Below are 19,416 nucleotides of genomic sequence, written 5' to 3'. Positions count from 1 at the left end.
GAGGCCAGCAGCTAAGTGCTGTGCAGGGCCAGAGGAGCAGGGGTGGCCACAGCAGCACTGGTGGCATCTCAGCACTGCCTGCAGTGCTTGCCACAAGGCAAGAGCCTGAGGCTCCATGCCTCTGTCGTTGGGCAGGGGGAGGCAGGCAGGCAGCAGCTCTTTAGCTGCCTGTACTTCACAGTCTTGCTGGAGAGGGCAACATCCTCTTTTGTTACAGGGGACTGGTACCTAGGCTGGCAGGGCACAAGGGGCAAGCCCCTTGGCACACCAAGAGGGCAGTGTGAGAGTGTGGATGGAGAGTGTGGAAGGTCTTCAGCAACCAGCAGTCCCACTGCATTCTTGGAATCATGGAGTTGTGTTGGTTGGCAAAGCCCTTTCAGCTCCTCTGGTCCAACCCTTCTCTAGCTCTGCCCAGGCTGGGGCTGAGCCATGGCCCTCAGCACCACAGCTCTGCCTCTGGGAAACACCTCCAGGACTGGAGATTCAGCTACCCACCTGGCAGCCTGGGCCAGGGCTTGAGAACCCTTCCAGGGAAGAAGCTTCCTCAAAGATGCAGCCTAAGCCTCCCTGTTCCCACTGCCCATTCTTGAATGCTACCATCAGCAGCCTCTGGGCCAGCTGTGCCTCAGGCATCACCAGCATGCTGCTGTCCCTCCCCATGCTTCATCTGGGAGCTTTGCTTCCACAGCAGGAGCCCTGAGTCCTGCTGAACTTGCAGCACAGGGCAGTGAGCAAACACATCTGACAGAGCACGCTGCCTGGGTCGGTGCAAAGCTTGTGGTGGAACAGCCACAGCAGGAGGAAAGATTGGAACACAGCAGAGCATAGCAGGGAAGGAGTTGTGGGAGGGCAGGGCCACAGCAGGACACTTCTCAGGGAAGGGCAGAGTCCTGCCTGGTGCTCCTCCAAGCTGGGGGAGCTCAGCAGAGCCCTTCTGGGAGAAACAGCTTCGTGTCCTGGACAGCTCTCAGGTAGGATTTGGAGCCTGAGAGAGGGACATGAAGAGAAGAGCCTCTCAGGCCATGACTTAGCCATTCTCCAGCCTCACACTCATCCTCCTGAGAGACTGATGGTGTGCAGCTTACTGAAGTCAGAGCCTCGAAGGCCAGCTGCCCTGTGCAGGGGCAGCAAACACTTAGAGCCGTTCTGTTCAGAGCACTTCCACTGCTGCCTGGGATCTGAGCCTGCCCCATTGGCATTCAGCTGCTTCTCCATCTAAACAAGGCTGCTGTCTCCCAACAGCACAGCCAGGGGAATCATGTTAGAGAGCCTCTTCAGCACCAGCTCCAAGCCCCTCTTGTTGTTTCCTTGCTTCACACCAGGCTTATCTTGCTGAATGGGAAGGAGCAGTACACCTGAAGTGCTTGGTAACAGCAATGCAAGCCCCAGCCATGCTGGGGGCTCTGATTTGCCACAGCAAGTAGGTCTGGGAGGGGACATGCTGAGGGCAGGAGAGCTTTGTGCTCAGGGAATCACAGCACTGTCAGGGCTGGAAGGGAGCTCAAGGCTCAGCCAGCCCCAGCCCCCTGCCATGGCCAGGGACACCTCACACTGCAGCAGGTTGCTCACAGCCACCTCCAGCCTGGCTGCAAACACCTCCAGGCAGGAGGCTTCCACCACCTCCCTGGGCAGCCTGTGCCAGGCTCTCACCACCCTCCTGGGCAACAACTTCTTCCTCACAGCCAATCTCAATCTCCCCACTTCTAGTGCTGCTCCATCCCCCCCAGTCCTATCCCTCCCTGACACCCTCCAAAGTCCCTCCCCAGCTTTCTTGCAGCCCCCTGCAGATCCTGGGAGGCCACAATGAGGTCTCCTGGGAGCCTTCTCCTCTCCAGCCTGCACAACCCCAACTCTCTCAGGCTGTGCTCACAGCAGAGCAGCTCCAGCCCTCTGCTCCTCCTTGTGGCCCTGCTCTGGACACCTTCCAGCCCCTCCAGAGCCATCCTGGCACAGAGGCTCCAGCACTGGCCCCAGAGCTGCAGCTGTGGTCTCAGCAGAGTGGAGCAGAGGGGCAGAATCCCCTCCCTGCCCCTGCTGGCCACACTTCTCTTGCTGCAGCCCAGGCTCTGCTTGGCTCTCTGGGCTGCAAGTGCTCCCTGCTGGCTCCTGCTGAGCTTCTCCTCCCCCAGCACCCCCAAGGCCTTTCTTTCCTCCAGGGCTGCTCTCCAGCCAGTCCCTGCCCAGCCTATAGCAGTGCCTGGGATTGCCCTGCCCCAGCTGCAGGACCTTGTTGAGCCTCCTGAGGTTGCCCTGGGCCCAGCTCTGCAGCCTGTGCAGGTCCCTCTGGATGGATCCTTGCCTGCAGCTGTCAGCTGCACCACACAGCTTGGTGCTGAGGGAGCCTCAGTGCCACTGTCCCTGGCACCAACACAGATGTTCAACAGGACTGGTCCCAGTGCTGATCAGCTGTTCAGCTGTGGTCAAGAAAGGTAAACTGAGACTGGAACAGGTACAGAGAAATAATCTGAGCACAAATCCAGGCTGGGCAAGGAGCAGTCTGGAGCAGAAGGCCTTGGGAGGTCAGGTGGTGACAACCTCTCCAGGAGCCAGCAGTGGCAAATGAGAGTGGAGAGGAGGAAGAACTTCTGTGCAGTGAGGCTGGGGAGACTCTGGCACAGGCTGCCCAGGGAGGCTGTGGATGAACAGCCTGGAGGTGTTCCAGGCCAGGCTGGATGGGGCCTTGAGCAAGCTGTGCTGGGGGGAGGTGTCCCTGCCCGTGGCAGGGGGCTTGGAATTAGATCATCTTGAAAGTCCTTTTCCACCCAAAGCATTCTGTGATCACACAAGGAGTGGAGATTCATCTGAAGAGTTCAAGCTAGCAGAGCCTGGCCTGTGTGACCCAGTGTGAGCCAGGGCTGAGAAGAAATCTGATTTCTGATAAACACCTCAGGCTGGGGAAGGTCAGAGAGCAGCAAAGCAGCACTTGAAATCAAAGTGCAGGGACTGGCAGGAGACCAAGTGGCTACCAACTGGAGATGCAAGTGGTTCAGTGTGAAAGTGTGAACAGGCTCCTGGCTCTCAGAGCAGCCAAGCTCTTCACAACCACCCCCTTGGGGTGGCTGCTTCTGAAAGGGAGGAGATGATGGGGCTGGCAGGGAGAGAATTAACTGAGCTCAGGGACTTCCAGAGGTCCCTCCAGGCTTAGCAGCTGAATAGCTCCCTGCAAAGCACTGCTGGGAGTGTTGGGGGGATTTGTGGGTGGGAAACGTTGGAGAAGGGAAAGCTGCTGCTGTGTGAGTGGAGTGCAGGTGGATTGCCACTGTGCTGGCACAGCCCCCCGGCCTGAGGCACAAACACACAGCAGGCAAACACCCTCTGAAATCGACCACCTGCCAGTACCCCCTTCACAGAATCACCTCCTGCTGCTCTCAGAGCACTCAGACCTGCCTCAGCTCCAGAATTCCAGGTATTGTCAGGCCAGAGTCCTCAACACAGTGGTTTACAGGAGGCCATAAATCACCAGCCTGAAAGTCCAGCTGGATCCTGTACCTCCCTCTGAGTCCAATCTGCCCTGTTTGGGTCACTGGTACAGAGGACAGGAACACTCCCAAAGCTGGCAATGTTTTACTCTCACTTAGCTCAGGCTCTAGGACTGGGTAGGATGCAGGGGTAGGAGCTCTTGGGGTCAGGAATCACAGAAGCATAGAATTGTTTGGGTTGGAAAAGGCCTCCCAGATCACCCAGTCCAGCACCAACCCAACCTCCCCATGGCTCCAAGTGCCATGGCCACAGGTTTCTTGACCCCCCCCAGGGATGGGGACTCCACCACCTCCCTGGGCAGCCTGGGACAGGCCTGGACAACCCTCAAGGGGAAGAAATGGTTCCTCATGGCCAACCCAAACCTGCCCTGGGGCAGCTTGAGGCCATTGCCTCTTGTCCTGTCCCTTGTTCCCTGGGAGCAGAGCCCAAGCCCCAGCTGGCTGCAGCCTCCTCTCAGGGAGCTGCAGAGAGCAAGGAGGTCTCCCTCAGCCTCCTCTGCTCCAGGCTCAACCCCCCCCAGCTCCCTCAGCTGCTCCTCCCCAGCCCTCTTCTCCAGACCCTTCCTCAGCTCTGTTGCCCTTTCCTGGCCCTGCTCCAGCTCCTCAATCTCCTTCTTGGAGGGAGGGGCCCAGAACTGAACCCAATGTTCAGTGTGGCCTCACTAGTGCTGAGTCCAGGGGGATGATCCCTGTCCTGGTCCTGTTGGCACACCATTGCTGATCCAAGCCAGGATGCTAGAGGCCTTCTTGGTGGCAGAGCTGGTACAGGAACTCAGTGTCCTGGAGTCTTTCATCCCTCTGTGAATTGTGGTTGCAGTTGGCCAGTGGGTTCAGGAGGGGACCCAGCAGCAGAGAGAAGCCAGATGGGCTCCTGGGGACAATTACAACAGAAGCAAGCTGAAAGTACAGAATGACCAAGGAGTGGAGGGATCAAAGGAAATCTGTGCAGATGGAGGACAGATCCAGGGCTGTTCTGGGAAGGAAACCTTATTTGTAATCTCCTGGCAGAACACTTGAGACATGCACAGCTCAGCCACCAAGCCAGGGGAAGCTTCCTGGGGGCCTGGGGTCTGTGCTGCCTGCCAGGGCTGGACCTGCATTGCCGCTGCAGGAGGTGGCAGTGCAGGCCCTGTGTTCTCCCCTGGCAGACAGGCCTTTGGCCTTTTCTCTTACAAGTCCCTACCACAAAATGTGTTTTGGACACTGCTGGTGCCATGCTGAGCCCTCCAGAGCAGTGGCTCCAGTGCTTGGGCTGCCCTGGGATCCCCTGGCCCCAGTAAATCCAGCAGCTTCTTCACGGTGTTGGGGCTCTGGAGACAGCAGCAGGGCAGTGCCCAAGGTCAGGTAGGCACAGGGAGCTTCTGAGCCAGCAGCAGCCAGCAAGGAAACAGCAGAGCTACAGGAGGTTGTGATGAGCAGCTGTGGAGCACTGGGTGCAGCCCAGCTTCCCCTCACCCAGCCCTGCCTGCAGCCAGCAGATCTGCCACCACTCCTCACTGCTCTGCTGCTGCACCAGGGCCAGAGAAGGGCAGCAGAGCTGGGGAAGGGGCTGGGGAACAGGGCTGGGGAGGAGCAGCTGAGGGAGCTGGGGGGGTTGAGCCTGGAGAAGAGGAGGCTGAGGGAGACCTCCTTGCTCTCTGCAGCTCCCTGAGAGGAGGCTGGAGCCAGGTGAGGGTTGGGCTCTGCTCCCAAAGAGCAAACAACAAAACAAGTGGAAACAGCCTCAAGTTGCCCCAGGGCAGGTTTGGGTTGGCCATGAGGAACAATTTCTTCCCCTTGAGGCTTGTCCAGGCCTGGCCCAGGCTGCCCAGGGCAGTGGTGCAGTCCCCATGCCTGGAGGGGTTTCAGAGCTGTGTGGCTGTGGTGCTGAGGGCCAGGGCTCAGTGGTGCTGAGGGCCAGGGCTCAGTGCTGCCCTGGCAGTGCTGGGGTAAGGCTTGGGCTCCATGATCTTGGAGGTCTTTTCCAACCTTGATGATTCCATGATCTTATCCAGACAGGATGGAAGCAATGGACATCAGCAATATCACCAGGACCACAAAAGCTCCAGGTTTCTGCTCCAGCTGGTCCCAAGTGGTGGCTTACAAATCCCAGAGTGTTTCTGTTTTGGATTCAGGGAAGGAAGGACCCCCTCAGCCACCCCCCTGCTCGAGGCCAGCTTCTCCCAGAGGGTGGTAGAATTTCATACCCCAGTTAGGAGCAGGGCTAAGAAATAGAGGGATGAAAACCAGGAGAATCAGAGCAGGGGCTGAAAGCAAAGTGTGCCCTCCTGGCTTTGTCTCTGCTGCTCTGTGCTTCATGACAAAGTCCTCTGCCTTTGCCTCCAGCCTGTGGCCACCCCTGAGCAGAGCTGTCCCTGCTGTAGCTGTGCAGCTCACAACACCCTGGGATCTTTATTTCAGCTGAGGTTGCTGGGGATGATAACCAGCAGCTGCTGCACCAGGGTGCTGAGTCCCACTTGCAGCAGCCAGCCCTAATAGCTGAGAAGCTGAGGGGCAGGTAGCAAGAGGCTGGGGCAGCAGAGCTCTGCCAGCCTCGCTGACTGCTTTCATTAAGCAGAACCTCTCTGCTTGCTGCAGAGATCAAGGTGTCCCCAGGCAGCTGCAGGCTGCCTGCTCCTGCTCCCTTCACCTTCCCCAAACGCTAGGAGCAGCCAGCTGTGCCTCCTTGTGCGCCACAACCCCCAGCAGCAGTGCTGCAGAGCAGCTCCAGGCCAGCAGCGGCCGTGCTGCACAGCTCTGGCAGCTACCTGCCTGCACCAGGCTGAGGAGGGCTGCTCAAGGAAACCAGGACAGGGAGGAGAAGCAGAGGCTGCTTCAGCTGAACTGTGCCATGCAGCCCCCTAAAGGTTTTAATTCTTCTCTTGTTTAATCTTCTTGAAAGCACCAGAGGATGGCAATTCCCTGGATGAAACATTTCAGAAGGCAAATCCCATCACTTCCTCCAGCAAGCCAGAGATAAAACACTGCAAGGCTGCTTCTGCTTTCCTCTCCTAAGAAACCATTCAGTGCCTCTGACCCAAATCTCCTCTCAGCTGCACTTCTAAGGAGCAGGCTCTAAGCTGGCTCAGTGCTGATGCTCTCCCCTCTGTCTGCAGGTGTGGAGTGAGCCACAGCAAGCCCTGCCTCTGCCGTGGCTTAGCTATGCAGGGGGCTCAGCCACCCTCCCACCCCACACAAACACAGGGAGAAGGAAGTGCTGGGGTGTCAGACAGAGATCCTTGGACTCCCCTGTGAGAATCATGGAATGGCTGGAAGGGACCTCACAGAACCCTAGAACCAGTGACTGTCAGGGCTTGGAAGGGGACCTCTGCCAGAGCAGGGCACCCAGAGCAGGGCACCCAGAACACATCCAGCTGGGGCTGGAAGCTCTCCATGGAAGGAGACTCCACAACGTCTCTGGGCAGCCTGCTCCAGGCTCCAGCACCCTCACACCAAACAACTTTCTCCTCCTGCTGAGGTGCAACCTCCTGGGTTCCAGCTTGTACCTGCTGTTCCTTGTACTGTCACTGGGCACCACCAAACAGAGCCTGGCCCCTTCCTCTTGCCCCCCACCCCTCAGGTATTTACAGACATTGATCAGATCCCTCTCAGTCTTGTCCTCTCCAGACTAACCAGCTCCAGGGCTCTCAGCCATTCCTCATCAGACACATGCTCCAGTCCCTTCAGCATCCTCACAGTCCTGAGCAGACAGCTCTGTTCTGGTGAGGATGAAGGGTTTCAGCATGTCAGAGTGTCCTGCAAATTTCTGAGGCTCCCCCAGTTCTACATAACACAAACCAAACCATTTCTTGCTTGGAGATGTTTGCTAGCTTACAAAATCTCTCTATAATCACTTCTCCAAGAGCTTTCCTTAGGAGATGAAGCCCAGCAGTGATGTCTCCATGCAGCCCTTCAAAAGGCCTGGGTTTGACCAACCAACCTTCAGCTATGTCACCAATCCTGCAAAGACAGGCTGGGAGAGCTGGGGCTGTGCAGCCTGGAGGAGAGAAGGCTGCAGGGAGACCTCAGAGCTGGAGTTCAGTATCTGCAGGGCAGCTGCAGGCAGGCTGGGAGGGACTGCTCAGAAGGGGCTGTGGGGATAGGACCAGAGGCAATGGTTTGGAGCTGGAGCTAGGGCAGAGTTAGGTTGGACACCAGGAGGGAGCTCTGCACAGGGAGGCTGGGGAGACTCTGGCACAGGCTGCCCTGGGAGGTGCTTGAGGCCTCATCCCTGGAGCCATTGAAGCTCAGCCTGGCTGTGTCCCTGGGCAGCCTGCTCTGGCTGGAGCTGTCCCTGCTGCCTGCAGGGGGTTGGGCAGGATGCCCTTGGAGGGTCCCCTGCTCCCCGGTGCAATCTGTGACTGTGTAACAGCAGCACAGGTTCTGTGCTGCAGCCCCACTGCTGCTGTTCCTGGCATCCAGGCTGCTTTTTCTTGCACTAAAATTTGTCTCCCTGGTTGTTTCCCTGCAGCAGTCTTGGTGGGGCTCTGAGCAGCCTGATCCTGAAATGGTTATCAGGCATTGAAACAGGCTGCCCAGGGAGGTGGTTGAGTCCCTGACCCTGGGGGTGGCGCTGAGGGAGGTGGTTTGGTGCAGTGGCTCAGCAGCAGTGCTGGGGCTGTGGTTGGACTGGATGAGCTCAAAGGTCTCTGCCGACCTCAGCAGGTCTGTGATTCTGGGATTCCATGCTCCTGCTGCCTGCAGGGGGGTTGGGCAAGGCGACCTCTGAGAGTCCCTTCCAACCCAGTGCATTCTGTGATTCTATGAAACATCTGCAGAAAGAGCTGCTCAGAGCCAGCTGCTGTGAAGTGAAGCACAACAAAGGCAGTGATTGGGCTCCGGAGCTGCTGATCGCTGCTTTGCCATCTCCACAACAAGCCCCTTCTGTCTCCCTTCGTGTCCTTCACCGTTCCCCAGCACAGGCACAGACTGGGTTAGCCTTGTTCCTAGGGTGTCAAGGTGACTTCTGTGCTTCTGAGAGCTCCTCACAGCCGCCCTGGACCCCGCCAGCCCGGCGCTGCCTCTGTCCCCACGCCGCCCGCGCCCCCAGCCCCGTTCCCGGCTGACCCCGCAGGCTGCAGCGCCGCTGCGGCTCAGGATGCGCAGGCTGCGGCTCGGCGCTGCAAGGGGCTGCCGGCACTCAAAGGCAGCAACCTTCTCCTGGTGCCTGTGCTCTCAGACCGCGACTGGAGGCAATTTGTCAAGGTATTGAGTCTGGGCTACATGAAGCAGAGCGTGGCCAGCAGGTCGAGAGAGGTTCTCTTGTACCTCTGCCCTGCTGAAGCCTCACTGGGAGTGCTGGGTCCAGTGCTGTGTTCCCCAGTCCAGGGAAGACAGGGAACTGCTGGGGGGCCTGGAGCAGAGCAGCCCCAGAGGGCAGCTGAGCAATGCTCAGCAAGAGCTAAAGGAGCTGTGGGGGGCAAGAGGCTGGGGCCAGGCTCTGCTGAGTGCTGCCCAGGGCCAGCACAAGGGGCAAGGGGCAGCAAGTGTCAGGCAGGAGGTTGGAGCTGAGCAGGAGGAGAAAGTTGTTTGGGGTGAGGCTGCTGGAGGCCTGGAGCAGGCTGCCCAGAGAGGCTGTGGAGTGTCCTGGTGTGGAGAGCTTCCAACCCTCCCTGGGCACTGTGCTGCTGGGCAAGCTGCTGTGGGTGCCCTGCTGGAGCAGGGCTTGGGTGGGTGAGCTCCAGAGCTCCCTTCCAGCCCCAGGCTGCTGGGGTTCTCTGCCCTAAGTCAGTGTTATTGTCTCAAAAGAGAAAGAACAAACCTTGAGCAAGAGGTCACCAGGTCCAGAAGCTGCTCAGAGCTGGCTGTTGGTGTCTCAGAAGACAAAGGCATCCTGGGTCTGAAATGCTGCCACTGAGGATTCTCATCAATGTGCACAGCAATAATACCCCAGGGGGAGGAAGGAGATGCTGGAGGAGTCTTGCCACCAGCAAATAAATCCCAGATCTACTGTCAGCTGCTGTGGACACAAACCAAGCTGGCACCCAGCACAGCACACAGGAGGTTTGTAGGAACTATTGGAGCTGGAGTTTCGATCAGGCTCCATGTGAGGAGGGGATCCAAAGCCCTGGTCAGAATTTCTGGAAGGGGCAGACCCAAGAATTTCAGCCATTTGCACCCATGAGTTGTGGAGCCTCCATGCCTGGAGATGTTCCAAGCCAGGCTGACTCATCAGAGCTCATCTACTCCAACCCCCTGCCATGGGTAGGACACCTCTCAGCTACATTCAGCTGCTCAAGACCTCATCAGCTGGGCAGCCTGGGCCAGAGGCTCCCCAGCCTCCCACTCAACAACTTCTTCCTCAGCTCCACTCTAACCCTGCTCTGCCTCAGCTCCAAACCCTTCCTCCTTGGCCTGGCTCAGACCCCCTCAGCAAAAGTTCCTCTGCAGCCTTCCTGCAGGATCCCTTCAGGTGCTGGCAGCAGCTCTGAGGAGCCCCTGGAGCCTTCTCCTCTGCAGGCTGCACAGCCCCAGCTCCCTCAGCCTGTGCTCCCAGCAGAGCTGCTCCAGCCCTGGCAGCATCTCTGGGGCCTCCTCTGGCCTCTCTGCAGCAGCTCTGTGTCCTTCTGCTGCTGGGGCCAGCAGAGCTGGAGGCAGGGTTGGAGGTGAGGTCTGAGCAGAGCCCAGGGGCAGGATCCCCTCTGCTGCCCTCTGCCCACCCTGCTCTGGCTGCAGCCTTTAAGGTTCCTCCCAGCAGGACCCAGGCTGTGAGTCTCTGATGTGAGGAGCAGCCCTGTCTCCTGTTGTCCCCTAAGCTGAGGACCATCACTCCAACTCAAATGCTCGACATGAGGTTCAGCTGTGAGAAATGGCTGTGCCCCCCCAGCGGCCTCTGGGGCATTTACCAGCCAGCCCCCCAGAGCTCCCAGCCCCTGAGCCTGTGCTGAGGCTCTCTGAACACCTCCCTACCCATCCCAGGAACTTTCCCTGCCCCCAGGATTGAAAGACCTTCTCCTCTAAAAAGGAGCAGGGGGCCCTGCACAGAGCGTTTCCCTCTGCCCCTCCCAGAGCAGCTTCCTCCCTTCCCGAGCCTGCTTTTTGTCTTTCCCGCACTGCCAAGCCCCAGCAGGCTGTAATTTGTGCACTCATTAGTCACCAGCTCTTCAAGGAAACCAAAGCAAAGCTCAACAGCTGCTCCAGTGTTAGAGAACTCCAAAAACAAGAGACAATTAGCATGAAACAACCTCTCCTCACATCTCCTTGCTCACTGCCTCCCTGGGCAGGCTCGGGGCTGATTTCAGATGCTTTCTGCCGCAGCTGATCAATGGAGCACTTTGTGTTTTGCTGTGTGATTAAAAGCTGAGGTAGGAAAAAAACCTTCCCTGCTGACTCCCACAGCCACTGCACCTCCTGCACCAGTGGGCTGCCAACAGTTAAAGATCAAATCCCAGGAGCCTGGGGCTGGAAGGGAGCTCTGGAGCTCCCCCAGCCCAAGCCCTGCTCCAGCAGGGCACCCACAGCACCCTGCCCAGCAGCACAGTGCCCAGGGTGGGTTGGAAGCTCTCCACACCAGGACACTCCACAACCTCTCTGGGCAGCCTGCTCCAGGCCTCCAGCAGCCTCACCCCAAACAACTTTCTCCTCCTGCTCAGCTCCAACCTCCTGCCTGACACTTTCTGCCCCTTGCCCCTTGTGCTGGCCCTGGGCAGCACTCAGCAGAGCCTGGCCCCAGCCTCTTGCCCCCCACAGCTCCTTTAGCTCTTGCTGAGCATTGCTCAGCTGCCCTCTGGGGCTGCTCTTCTGCAGGCTCTCAGCCCCAGGGCTCTCAGCCTTTGCTGCTCCCAGAGCTGCTCCAGGCCCCTCAGCAGCTTTGCAGCCTGCCCTGGGCTCTCTGCAGCAGATCTCTGTCTCTCCTGACCTGGGGAGCCCAAGACTCCAGATGCCCTCACCAGGGCAGAGTAGAGAGGGAGAAGAACCTCCCTTGCCCTGCTGGCCAGTGTTGTCTTCATGCCCCCAGGACACCTGTGGCCTTCTTGGCCTCAAGGGCACATTTCTGGCTCATGGGCAACTTGTCCCTCAGCACTCCCAGGTCCTTCTCCATGGAGCTGCTTCCCAGCAGGTCCCCCCTCACCTGTCCTGCTGTAGGAGGTTGTTCCTCCCCAGGGGCAGAACCTCACACCTGCTGGTGCCCCATTGCTATCATGCAGAAGGAAAGAACTGCTCCTGACTGCTGGCTGGGTGAGGGCACTGTCTGGGCAAGCTGCTGCCTTCTTCTGGAAGGCTGTGTGAGGAATTGCCATGAGTGTGAGCTCTGAGCTCCTGCAGTCCAGCCCAGGGGCAGTGTGCATGGTGCAGCTTTGCTTTCTGCCCCATTGGCTGGTTTCATCTCTTCAGAAAAGCAAGCAAATAATAAAGACATTTTTTCAAGGGAAACCAGATCTCTGTCTCCTCTGAAATGCTCAGCTTGCAGCTCCCTGGCTCTCACAACAGCTCCACACTCATCTCAGGATACTTGGGAAAAGAATCTGCTTGGGAAAAGAGAAGAAATGTTTTCAGGCAACACAAACCCACAAACCACCAAGGCTTTAGAACCCTCTTTGTTGGCTCCTAGACATTGGGAAGGACACTAACTCCACTCTCAGGACACTTGTGGCAATCATAGCAATAAGTAGTGTGAGCAATCTGACAATATAAGCTTAGAGCTTGATAGAGTGGTAGGGCCTGGTGGATGTGGGGCAGGCTGTGGATGTGCTCTACCTGGACTTCAACAAGGCCTTTGATACCATCCCCCACAGCAAACTGCTGTCTAAGCTGTCAGCAGCTCTGGCTTGGCCAGCAGCTCTCTGAGCTGGGTTAGGAACTGGCTGGAGGCTGAGTCCAGAGAGTGGTGGAGAATGGTGCCACAGCCAGCTGGCAGCCAGGCATCAGGGGTGTGCCCCAGGGAGCAGTGCTGGGCCTTATCCTCTTTAACATCTTTACTGATGATCTGGAGGAGGGCATTGAGTCAGGCATTGGCAAATTTGCAGCTGACACCAAGCTGGGAGCAGAGGTTGGTCAGTTAGAAGGCAGAAGGGCTCTGCAGAGGGACCTTGCCAGGCTGGGCGGATGGGCAGAGGCCAACAGGATGGCATTCAACAAGTCCCAGTGCCAGGGGCTGCACTTTGGCCACAGCAACCCCAGGCAGAGCTACAGGCTGGGGTCAGAGTGGCTGAGAGCAGCCAGGCAGAGAGGGACCTGGGGGTGCTGATTGACAGCTGGCTGAACATGAGCCAGCAGTGTGCCCAGGGGGCCAAGAGGGCCAATGGCATCCTGGCCTGCATCAGGCAGAGTGTGGCCAGCAGGAGCAGGGAAGTCATTGTGTCCCTGTACTCTGCATTGGTTAGGCCACACCTTGAGTCCTGTGTCCAGCTCTGGGCTCCTCAGCTCAAGAAGGACATTGAGAGACTTGAAGGTGTCCAGAGAAGGGCAACAAAGCTGGGGAGGGGTCTGGGCCACAGCCCTGGGAGGAGAGGCTGAGGGAGCTGGGGTTGCTTAGCCTGGAGAAGAGGAGGCTCAGGGGAGACCTCATTGCTCTTTCCAACTCCCTGAAGGGAGGTTTTAGCCCGGTGGGGGTTGGTCTCTTCTCCTAGGCAACCAACACCAGAACAAGAGGACACAGTCTCAAGCTGTGCCAGGGGAAGTTTAGGCTGGAGGTGAGGAGAAAGTTCTTCACTGAGAGAGTCGTTAGCCATTGGGATGTGCTGCCCAGGGAGGTGGTGGAGTCCCCATCCCTGGAGGTGTTCAAGAGGGGATTGGATGTGGCACTTGGTGCCATGGTCTGGTCATGAGGTCTGTGGAGACAGCTTGGACTCGGTGATCCTTGAGGTCTCTTCCAACCTTGGTGATGCTGTCAGACTGTGACACTGTGGTATCACAGGTGCAGAAGCAGCTCTCAGCTTGGCCAAGCAGTGCTGTGCCTGCAGGGTGTGACTAAAGCAAGGTGCTGGGAGCTGCAAACACCAAGAGCTGTCTCGGCACAACAGGAGGCGCAGGCCGAGCAGCAGCTTACCCGCTCCTGTGGGCCAGCAGGGACCTGTGGGGAGCCAAAGAGATGATGCTCAGCTTACCTGCTCCTGTGGGCCAGCAGGGACCTGTGGGGAGCCAAAGAGATGATGCTCAGCTTACCCGCTCCTGTGGGCCAGCAGGGACCTGTGGGCAGTTGTGGGGAGCCAAAGAGATGATGCTCAGCTTACCCGCTCCTGTGGGCCAGCAGGGACCTGTGGGGAGCCAAAGAGATGATGCTCAGCTTACCTGCTCCTGTGGGCCAGCAGGGACCTGTGGGGAGCCAAAGAGATGATGCTCAGCTTACCCGCTCCTGTGGGCCAGCAGGGACCTGTGGGCAGTTGTGGGGAGCCAAAGAGATGATGCTCAGCTTACCTGCTCCTGTGGGCCAGCAGGGACCTGTGAGGAGCCAAAGAGATGATGCTCAGCTTACCCGCTCCTGTGGGCCAGCAGGGACCTGTGAGGAGCCAAAGAGATGATGCTCAGCTTACCCGCTCCTGTGGGCCAGCAGGGACCTGTGGGCAGTCGTGGGGACCCAAAGAGATGATGCTCAGCTTACCTGCTCCTGTGGGCCAGCAGGGACCTGTGGGCAGTCGTGGGGACCCAAAGAGATGATGCTCAGCCTGCTCTGTGAGGCTGTGTCTGCTGCAGCTGCAGAGGCGCCCCAGTTAACGATGCTTTGATCGTATCGGGCTTCCGTACTGACCGCGACCTGCGCCGCCCGGGGATGCCAACCCCGCCGTCTCCCTGTGCAGGTCACTGCTCCAGGCTCTTGGGCAGGGGGAGCAGGGCCCCAGCTGTGTGTGGAACGTGGCGGCAGGGAGCAGGGTGCGCGGCCCCGGGGGCTGCCTGGCGCTGCAGTCAGGGTGTGCCAGCTCACACAGCGTCACAGATTGCGCTGGGCTGGAAGGGACCCTCAAAGGCATCTTGTGCAGCCCCCTGCAGGCAGCAGGGGTGTACCCAGCTAGAGCAGGCTGCATCGAGCCTGACCTTGAATGTCTCCAGGGATGGGGCCTCAACCACGTCCCAGGGCAAGGCAAAGCAGGCACACGTGCTGGGGCTGGGGTAGGCTTGCTGGAGCAGATCCAGAGGAGACCATGAAGATGCTCAGAGGGCTGGAAAACCTCTCCTGTGGGGCCAGGCTGGGAGAGCTGGGGCTGTGCAGCCTGCAGAAGAGAAGGCTCCAGGCAGACCTCAGAGCAGCCTCCCAGGACCTGAAGGGCTCCAGGAGAGCTGGGGAGGGACTTGGGACAAGGGCTGGGAGTGCCAGGATGAGGGACAAAGGCTTTGAGCTGGGAGAGAGGAGACTGAGTCTGGAGAGGAGGAAGGAATTGTTTGGAGTGAGGCTGGGGAGACTCTGGCACAGGCTGCCCAGGGAGGCTGTGGCTGCCTCCTGCCTGGAGGTGTTGAGGACCAGGCTGGATGAGGCCTTGAGCAGCCTGTGCTGGTGGGAGGTGTCCCTGCCCAAGGCAGGGGGCTGGCACTGGGGGATCTCTGAGGTCTCTTCCAACCCAAACCATTCCATGAATCTATGTGCCTGACCTGGAATGACCCTGGGAGGAGAGGGGACAGCTGCTCTGCTGCTCAAGAGGCAGCAATACAGATGAGTAACTAAGCAGCTTCCTGGGGGGTCTGCTCCTCCCCTGCCCTCCCAAGCTGTGCTTCAGAGCAAGCAGGGCTGCCTCGTTATGGCAGGTGATAAAAGCAGCCCTCAACCTGTCAGCTTGCTCTATGCACATCAGCTTCTTCTACACAGCTCACTCCCAGCGCCGCTCCAAGCCCCTGAGGGATGTTTTCAGGTCTGAGTTACTCCCTGGCTAACAGAATTCCCCACTCTACTCCCAGGTGTGGCCACCAGTCTGCCAGGTCCTTCCCAAACCTGCTTCTCCTCAGGAGGCAGCAGTCCTAGGGCAGGAGCTGCTTGCAGGCTGATGTGCTTCACCCCCACCACGGTGCATCTTCCCGGCTCTAGTTTGTGCAGGATCCGACCCAGGCTACGGCTCCAAGCACCAGCTCTGATCAGCAGCACAGTGCAGAGAGCCTGGGCTCCTGGAACCAGAGTAGAGAAACCCAAATGCTCCTCAAAGGGCAGGAAGAGCACACAGCAACATTTCCTATCCTGGCCAGACAGCTCTGGGGGAAGCTTCTCTACAGCGTGGCCACGACGTCCAGCAGCAGTTCACCAAACTGCTGAGGCTGGCTCTGGTTCTGGCCTGCTCTGTTTGAGTTTCAAATGCATCTAAACCAGTCTAGGTTTGTAGATTGTACTCTGCTCTGCCCAGACCTCACCTCCAACCCTGCCTCCAGCTCTGCTGGCCCCAGCAGCAGAAGGACACAGAGCTGCTGCAGAGAGGCCAGAGGAGGCCACAGAGATGCTGCCAGGGCTGGAGCAGCTCTGCTGGGAGCACAGGCTGAGGGAGCTGGGGCTGTGCAGCCTGCAGAGGAGAAGGCTCCAGGGGCTCCTCAGAGCTGCTGCCAGCACCTGAAGGGATCCTGCAGGAAGGCTGCAGAGGAACTTTTGCTGAGGGGGTCTGAGCCAGGCCAAGGGGGAAGGGTTTGGAGCTGAGGCAGAGCAGGGTTAGAGTGGAGCTGAGGAAGAAGTTGTTGAGTGTGAGGCTGGGGAGCCTCTGGCCCAGGCTGCCCAGTTGATGAGGTCTTGAGCGGCTGAATGTAGCTGAGAGGTATCCTGCCCATGGCAGGGGGTTGGAGTAGATGAGCTCTGATGAGTCAGCCTGGCTTGGAACATCTCCAGGCATGGAGGCTCCACAACTCATGGGTGCAAATGGCTGAAATTCTTGGGTCTGCCCCTTCCAGAAATTCTGACCAGGGCTTTGGATCCCCTCCTCACATGCAGCCTGATCTAAACTCCAGCTCCAATAGCTCCTACAAACCTGGCACAGGCTGCCTAGGGAGGCTGTGGCTGCCTCCTTGCTGGGGGTGCTGAAGGCCAGGCTGGATGAGGCCTTGAGCAGCTGAGTCTAGCTGAGAGGTGTCCTTGCCCATGGCAAGGGGTTAGGGTGGATGAGCTCTGAGGTCTCTTCCAACCTGAGCCAGTCTGTGTTCCATGATTTAGATCCAGAAGCTTTGCCTGGCAATTCTGCAGGATAAGACTCAGTCCTTTATATTCCATATCAATGTTTTGAGGTCAAACATTCCCTTTTACCTTTTTCCATGTGAGCTGCAGTGATTATGTGATAGAATCCTTCAGGCAGCTGTTAAATCCTCATCCCTCACAGTTTGTCTCCTCAGCATTCTGTGTCTCTCTGTTTGAGCTATGGCTCAGAGAGGCACTAACAAGCCTGACAGGTCCTAATTAATACTCTAAACCTATTATGGGGAAATTGTGTTTACCAAGATGCAAATTTCAAGCAGCAACTTCCTGCTGCTGCTGCTGCCAAAAGCTCTCTGGGCAGAGCTGCCAGCCAGGTGCAGCACTCGAGAAACAGGACCCAGAACAGACCAAGAGAGCTTGGCTGGCTGATGGTTCAGTCTGTTAGAAAGCAGAGCAGACACCAAAGCCATTCTGAAATGGAAGCACCCTCAGATGATGCCTTCTGCAGTTCAGTTATGTGAGGCCAGGCTGGGAGAGTTGGGGCTGTGCAGCCTGGAGAGGAGAAGGCTCCAGGGAGACCTCCTGGTGGCTTTGCAGGGCTTCAAGAGGCCAGGAGAGAGCTGGGGACAGACTGCTGAGCAGGACCTGTTGGGCCAGGCCAAGGGGGGATGGTTGGAACTGCAAGAGGGAGACTGAGAGTGGAGAGAAGGGAGAAAGGTTTGGTGCTGAGGGTGGGGAGAGCCTGTGCCAGGCTGCCCAGAGAGCTGGGAGCTGCCCCATGGCTGGCAGCAGTGCAGGGCAGGTTGGTTGGGGCTGGGAGCAACCTGCTGTGGCTGCAGCTGTCCCTGCTGGCTGCAGGGGCCTGGGTGAGTTTGAAAGGTCCCTTCCAACCCAGACCAGTCCATGATTCCATGATTTTGTCCTAGCACCATCCTTTGAAGCTTCATTGGCAACTGTAGGCTGGGCCCCCCTGACTGCTGTCTGCTGACCTTGTTGATTAGCATGAAGAATGAGGGCAGAGTCCTGCAGGCTGCTCCATCACCATCTGCTTGTGCAAACCAAATGGCATCTCCTGCACACCCCACTGCTGATTCTGCAGGGGCTGATGCAGCACAGCCTCAGCCATGCCACAGGTCACTGCATGCATCCTGTCCTCTGCCAGCAGCAGGCAGGATGTGCCTGAAGGCCTGGCAGAGAGATGTGGGATCAGAAGGCACAGGCAGGACACCTGCACCCCCCCAGCTTGATACAGAATCTCAGCCCTCTTGGTGCAAGGAGCCTTCATGTTGAAGATCTGCTGCCTGCTTCATGTCACTCAAACAGAAAAGGTTAAATGGCATAGCAACAGCCTGCCAGTGCAGAAGCAAGAGGCTGGGTCCTCAGCTGCTGGCAGCCTCAGCTGAACAGCCTTACAGAAGCCTTCGTTCTCCTCAAGATGGTTTCCTCACCACCTGCTGTGTTTCTGGGCAAACATTCTCATCCTTGTGGGATGGAAGCATGGAATCACAGAATCAGCAAAGCTGGAGAAGGCCTCCAAGATCATCCAATCCAACTATGAACCTGGCACTGCCAGGCCACCGCTAATCCATGGCCCTCAGCACTGCATCTACAAAGTTCTTGGAGTGCTTCCAGGGATGGGAGTCTGTAAATTCCCTGTTCCAGTGCCTGGCCACTCTTGCAGGGAGGAAACTTTGCCTGATGCCCAACCTAAACCTCCCCTGGGGCAACTTGAGGCCATTGCCCTGTCACTTTTTCCCTGGAGCAGAGCCCAAGCCCCAGCTGGCTGCAGCCTCCTCTCAGGGAGCTGCAGAGAGCAAGGAGGTCTCCCTCAGCCTCCTCTGCTCCAGGCTCAACCCCCCCAGCTCCCTCAGCTGCTCTTCTCCAGACCCTTCCCCAGCTGGAGGGGTCCAGTCCAGCTGCACCAGGCAGGCTGCTCCTGCTGCCAAGGAGGCCTTGCTTTGCCAGCTCACCCATCAGCCCTAGGCATACAGGGAAAGAAAAGGGGAGGAATGCAGAGTTGTGTGACAAGATCCAACAGGAAAACACTCTTCATCCCTGGAGACATTCAGGGTGAGGCTGGACAGGGATCTGGGAATGCTGGTTAGTTGGGGATGTCCTGCTCACTGCACAGGGGTTGGACTGGATGCCCTTTGGAGGTCCCTTCCAACCTGGGTGATTCTAAGATTCTGTGATTCTGTGACTGTAAAGTCCTGAGGTTATATTATTCTAAGGTTCTGTCATTCTGTCATTCTGTGATTCTCTCTCTCTGTATCACAGCATCACAGTCTCACAGTACCACCAAGGTTGGAAGAGACCTCAAAGATCACTGAGTCCAACCTGGCACCACAGACCTCACGACTAGACCATGGCACCAAGTGCCACATCCAGTCCCCTCTTGAACACCTCCAGGGATGGGGACTCCACCACCTCCCTGGGCAGCACAGCCCAGTGGCTAACGACTCACTCAGTGAAGAACTTTCTCCTCACCTCGAGTCTAAACCTCCCCTGGCACAGCTTGAGACTGTGTCCTCTTGTTCTGCTGCTGGGTGCCTGGGAGAAGAGCCCAACCCCCACCTGGCTACAACCTCCCTTCATGTAGTTGTAGAGGGCAATGAGGTCTCCCCTAAGCCTCCTCTTCTGCAGGCTAAGCAACCCCAGCTCCCTCAGCCTCTCCTCCCAGGGCTGTGCCCCAGACCCCTCCCCAGCTTTGTTGCCCTTCTCTGGACACCTTCAAGTCTCTCAATGTCCTTCTTGAGCTGAGGAGCCCAGAGCTGGACACAGGACTCAAGGTGTGGCCTAACCAATGCAGAGTACAGGAGCACAATGACCTCCCTGCTCCTGCTGGCTACACTGTTCCTGATGCAGGCCAGTGTCGTAGTTTGGGCTGGGTGCCCTCTGCCCCAGGGGTGTTTCCTGTGTCCAGAA

The 19,416-nt window shown here is 58.0% G+C and overlaps 1 protein-coding gene across 1 annotated transcript in view; it reads right to left on the bottom strand.

The window, feature by feature from the left end:
• DNAAF8 (dynein axonemal assembly factor 8) overlaps positions 1 to 19,416 on the bottom strand; it is a 111,781-nt gene that overhangs the window by 26,540 nt on the left and 65,825 nt on the right. The window contains 10 exon segments of the mRNA XM_054161256.1: positions 926 to 985; positions 4,663 to 4,799; positions 4,801 to 4,875; positions 13,505 to 13,528; positions 13,631 to 13,654; positions 13,747 to 13,770; positions 13,873 to 13,896; positions 14,200 to 14,294; positions 15,319 to 15,488; positions 18,390 to 18,470. Coding sequence (XP_054017231.1) covers positions 926 to 985; positions 4,663 to 4,799; positions 4,801 to 4,875; positions 13,505 to 13,528; positions 13,631 to 13,654; positions 13,747 to 13,770; positions 13,873 to 13,896; positions 14,200 to 14,294; positions 15,319 to 15,488; positions 18,390 to 18,470 — 714 coding nt within the window.

Source organism: Dryobates pubescens, chromosome 4 (genome assembly GCF_014839835.1).
Source record: "Dryobates pubescens isolate bDryPub1 chromosome 4, bDryPub1.pri, whole genome shotgun sequence".
NCBI lineage: Eukaryota > Metazoa > Chordata > Aves > Piciformes > Picidae > Dryobates > Dryobates pubescens.
This window is presented reverse-complemented; position numbering and strand designations above follow the sequence as displayed.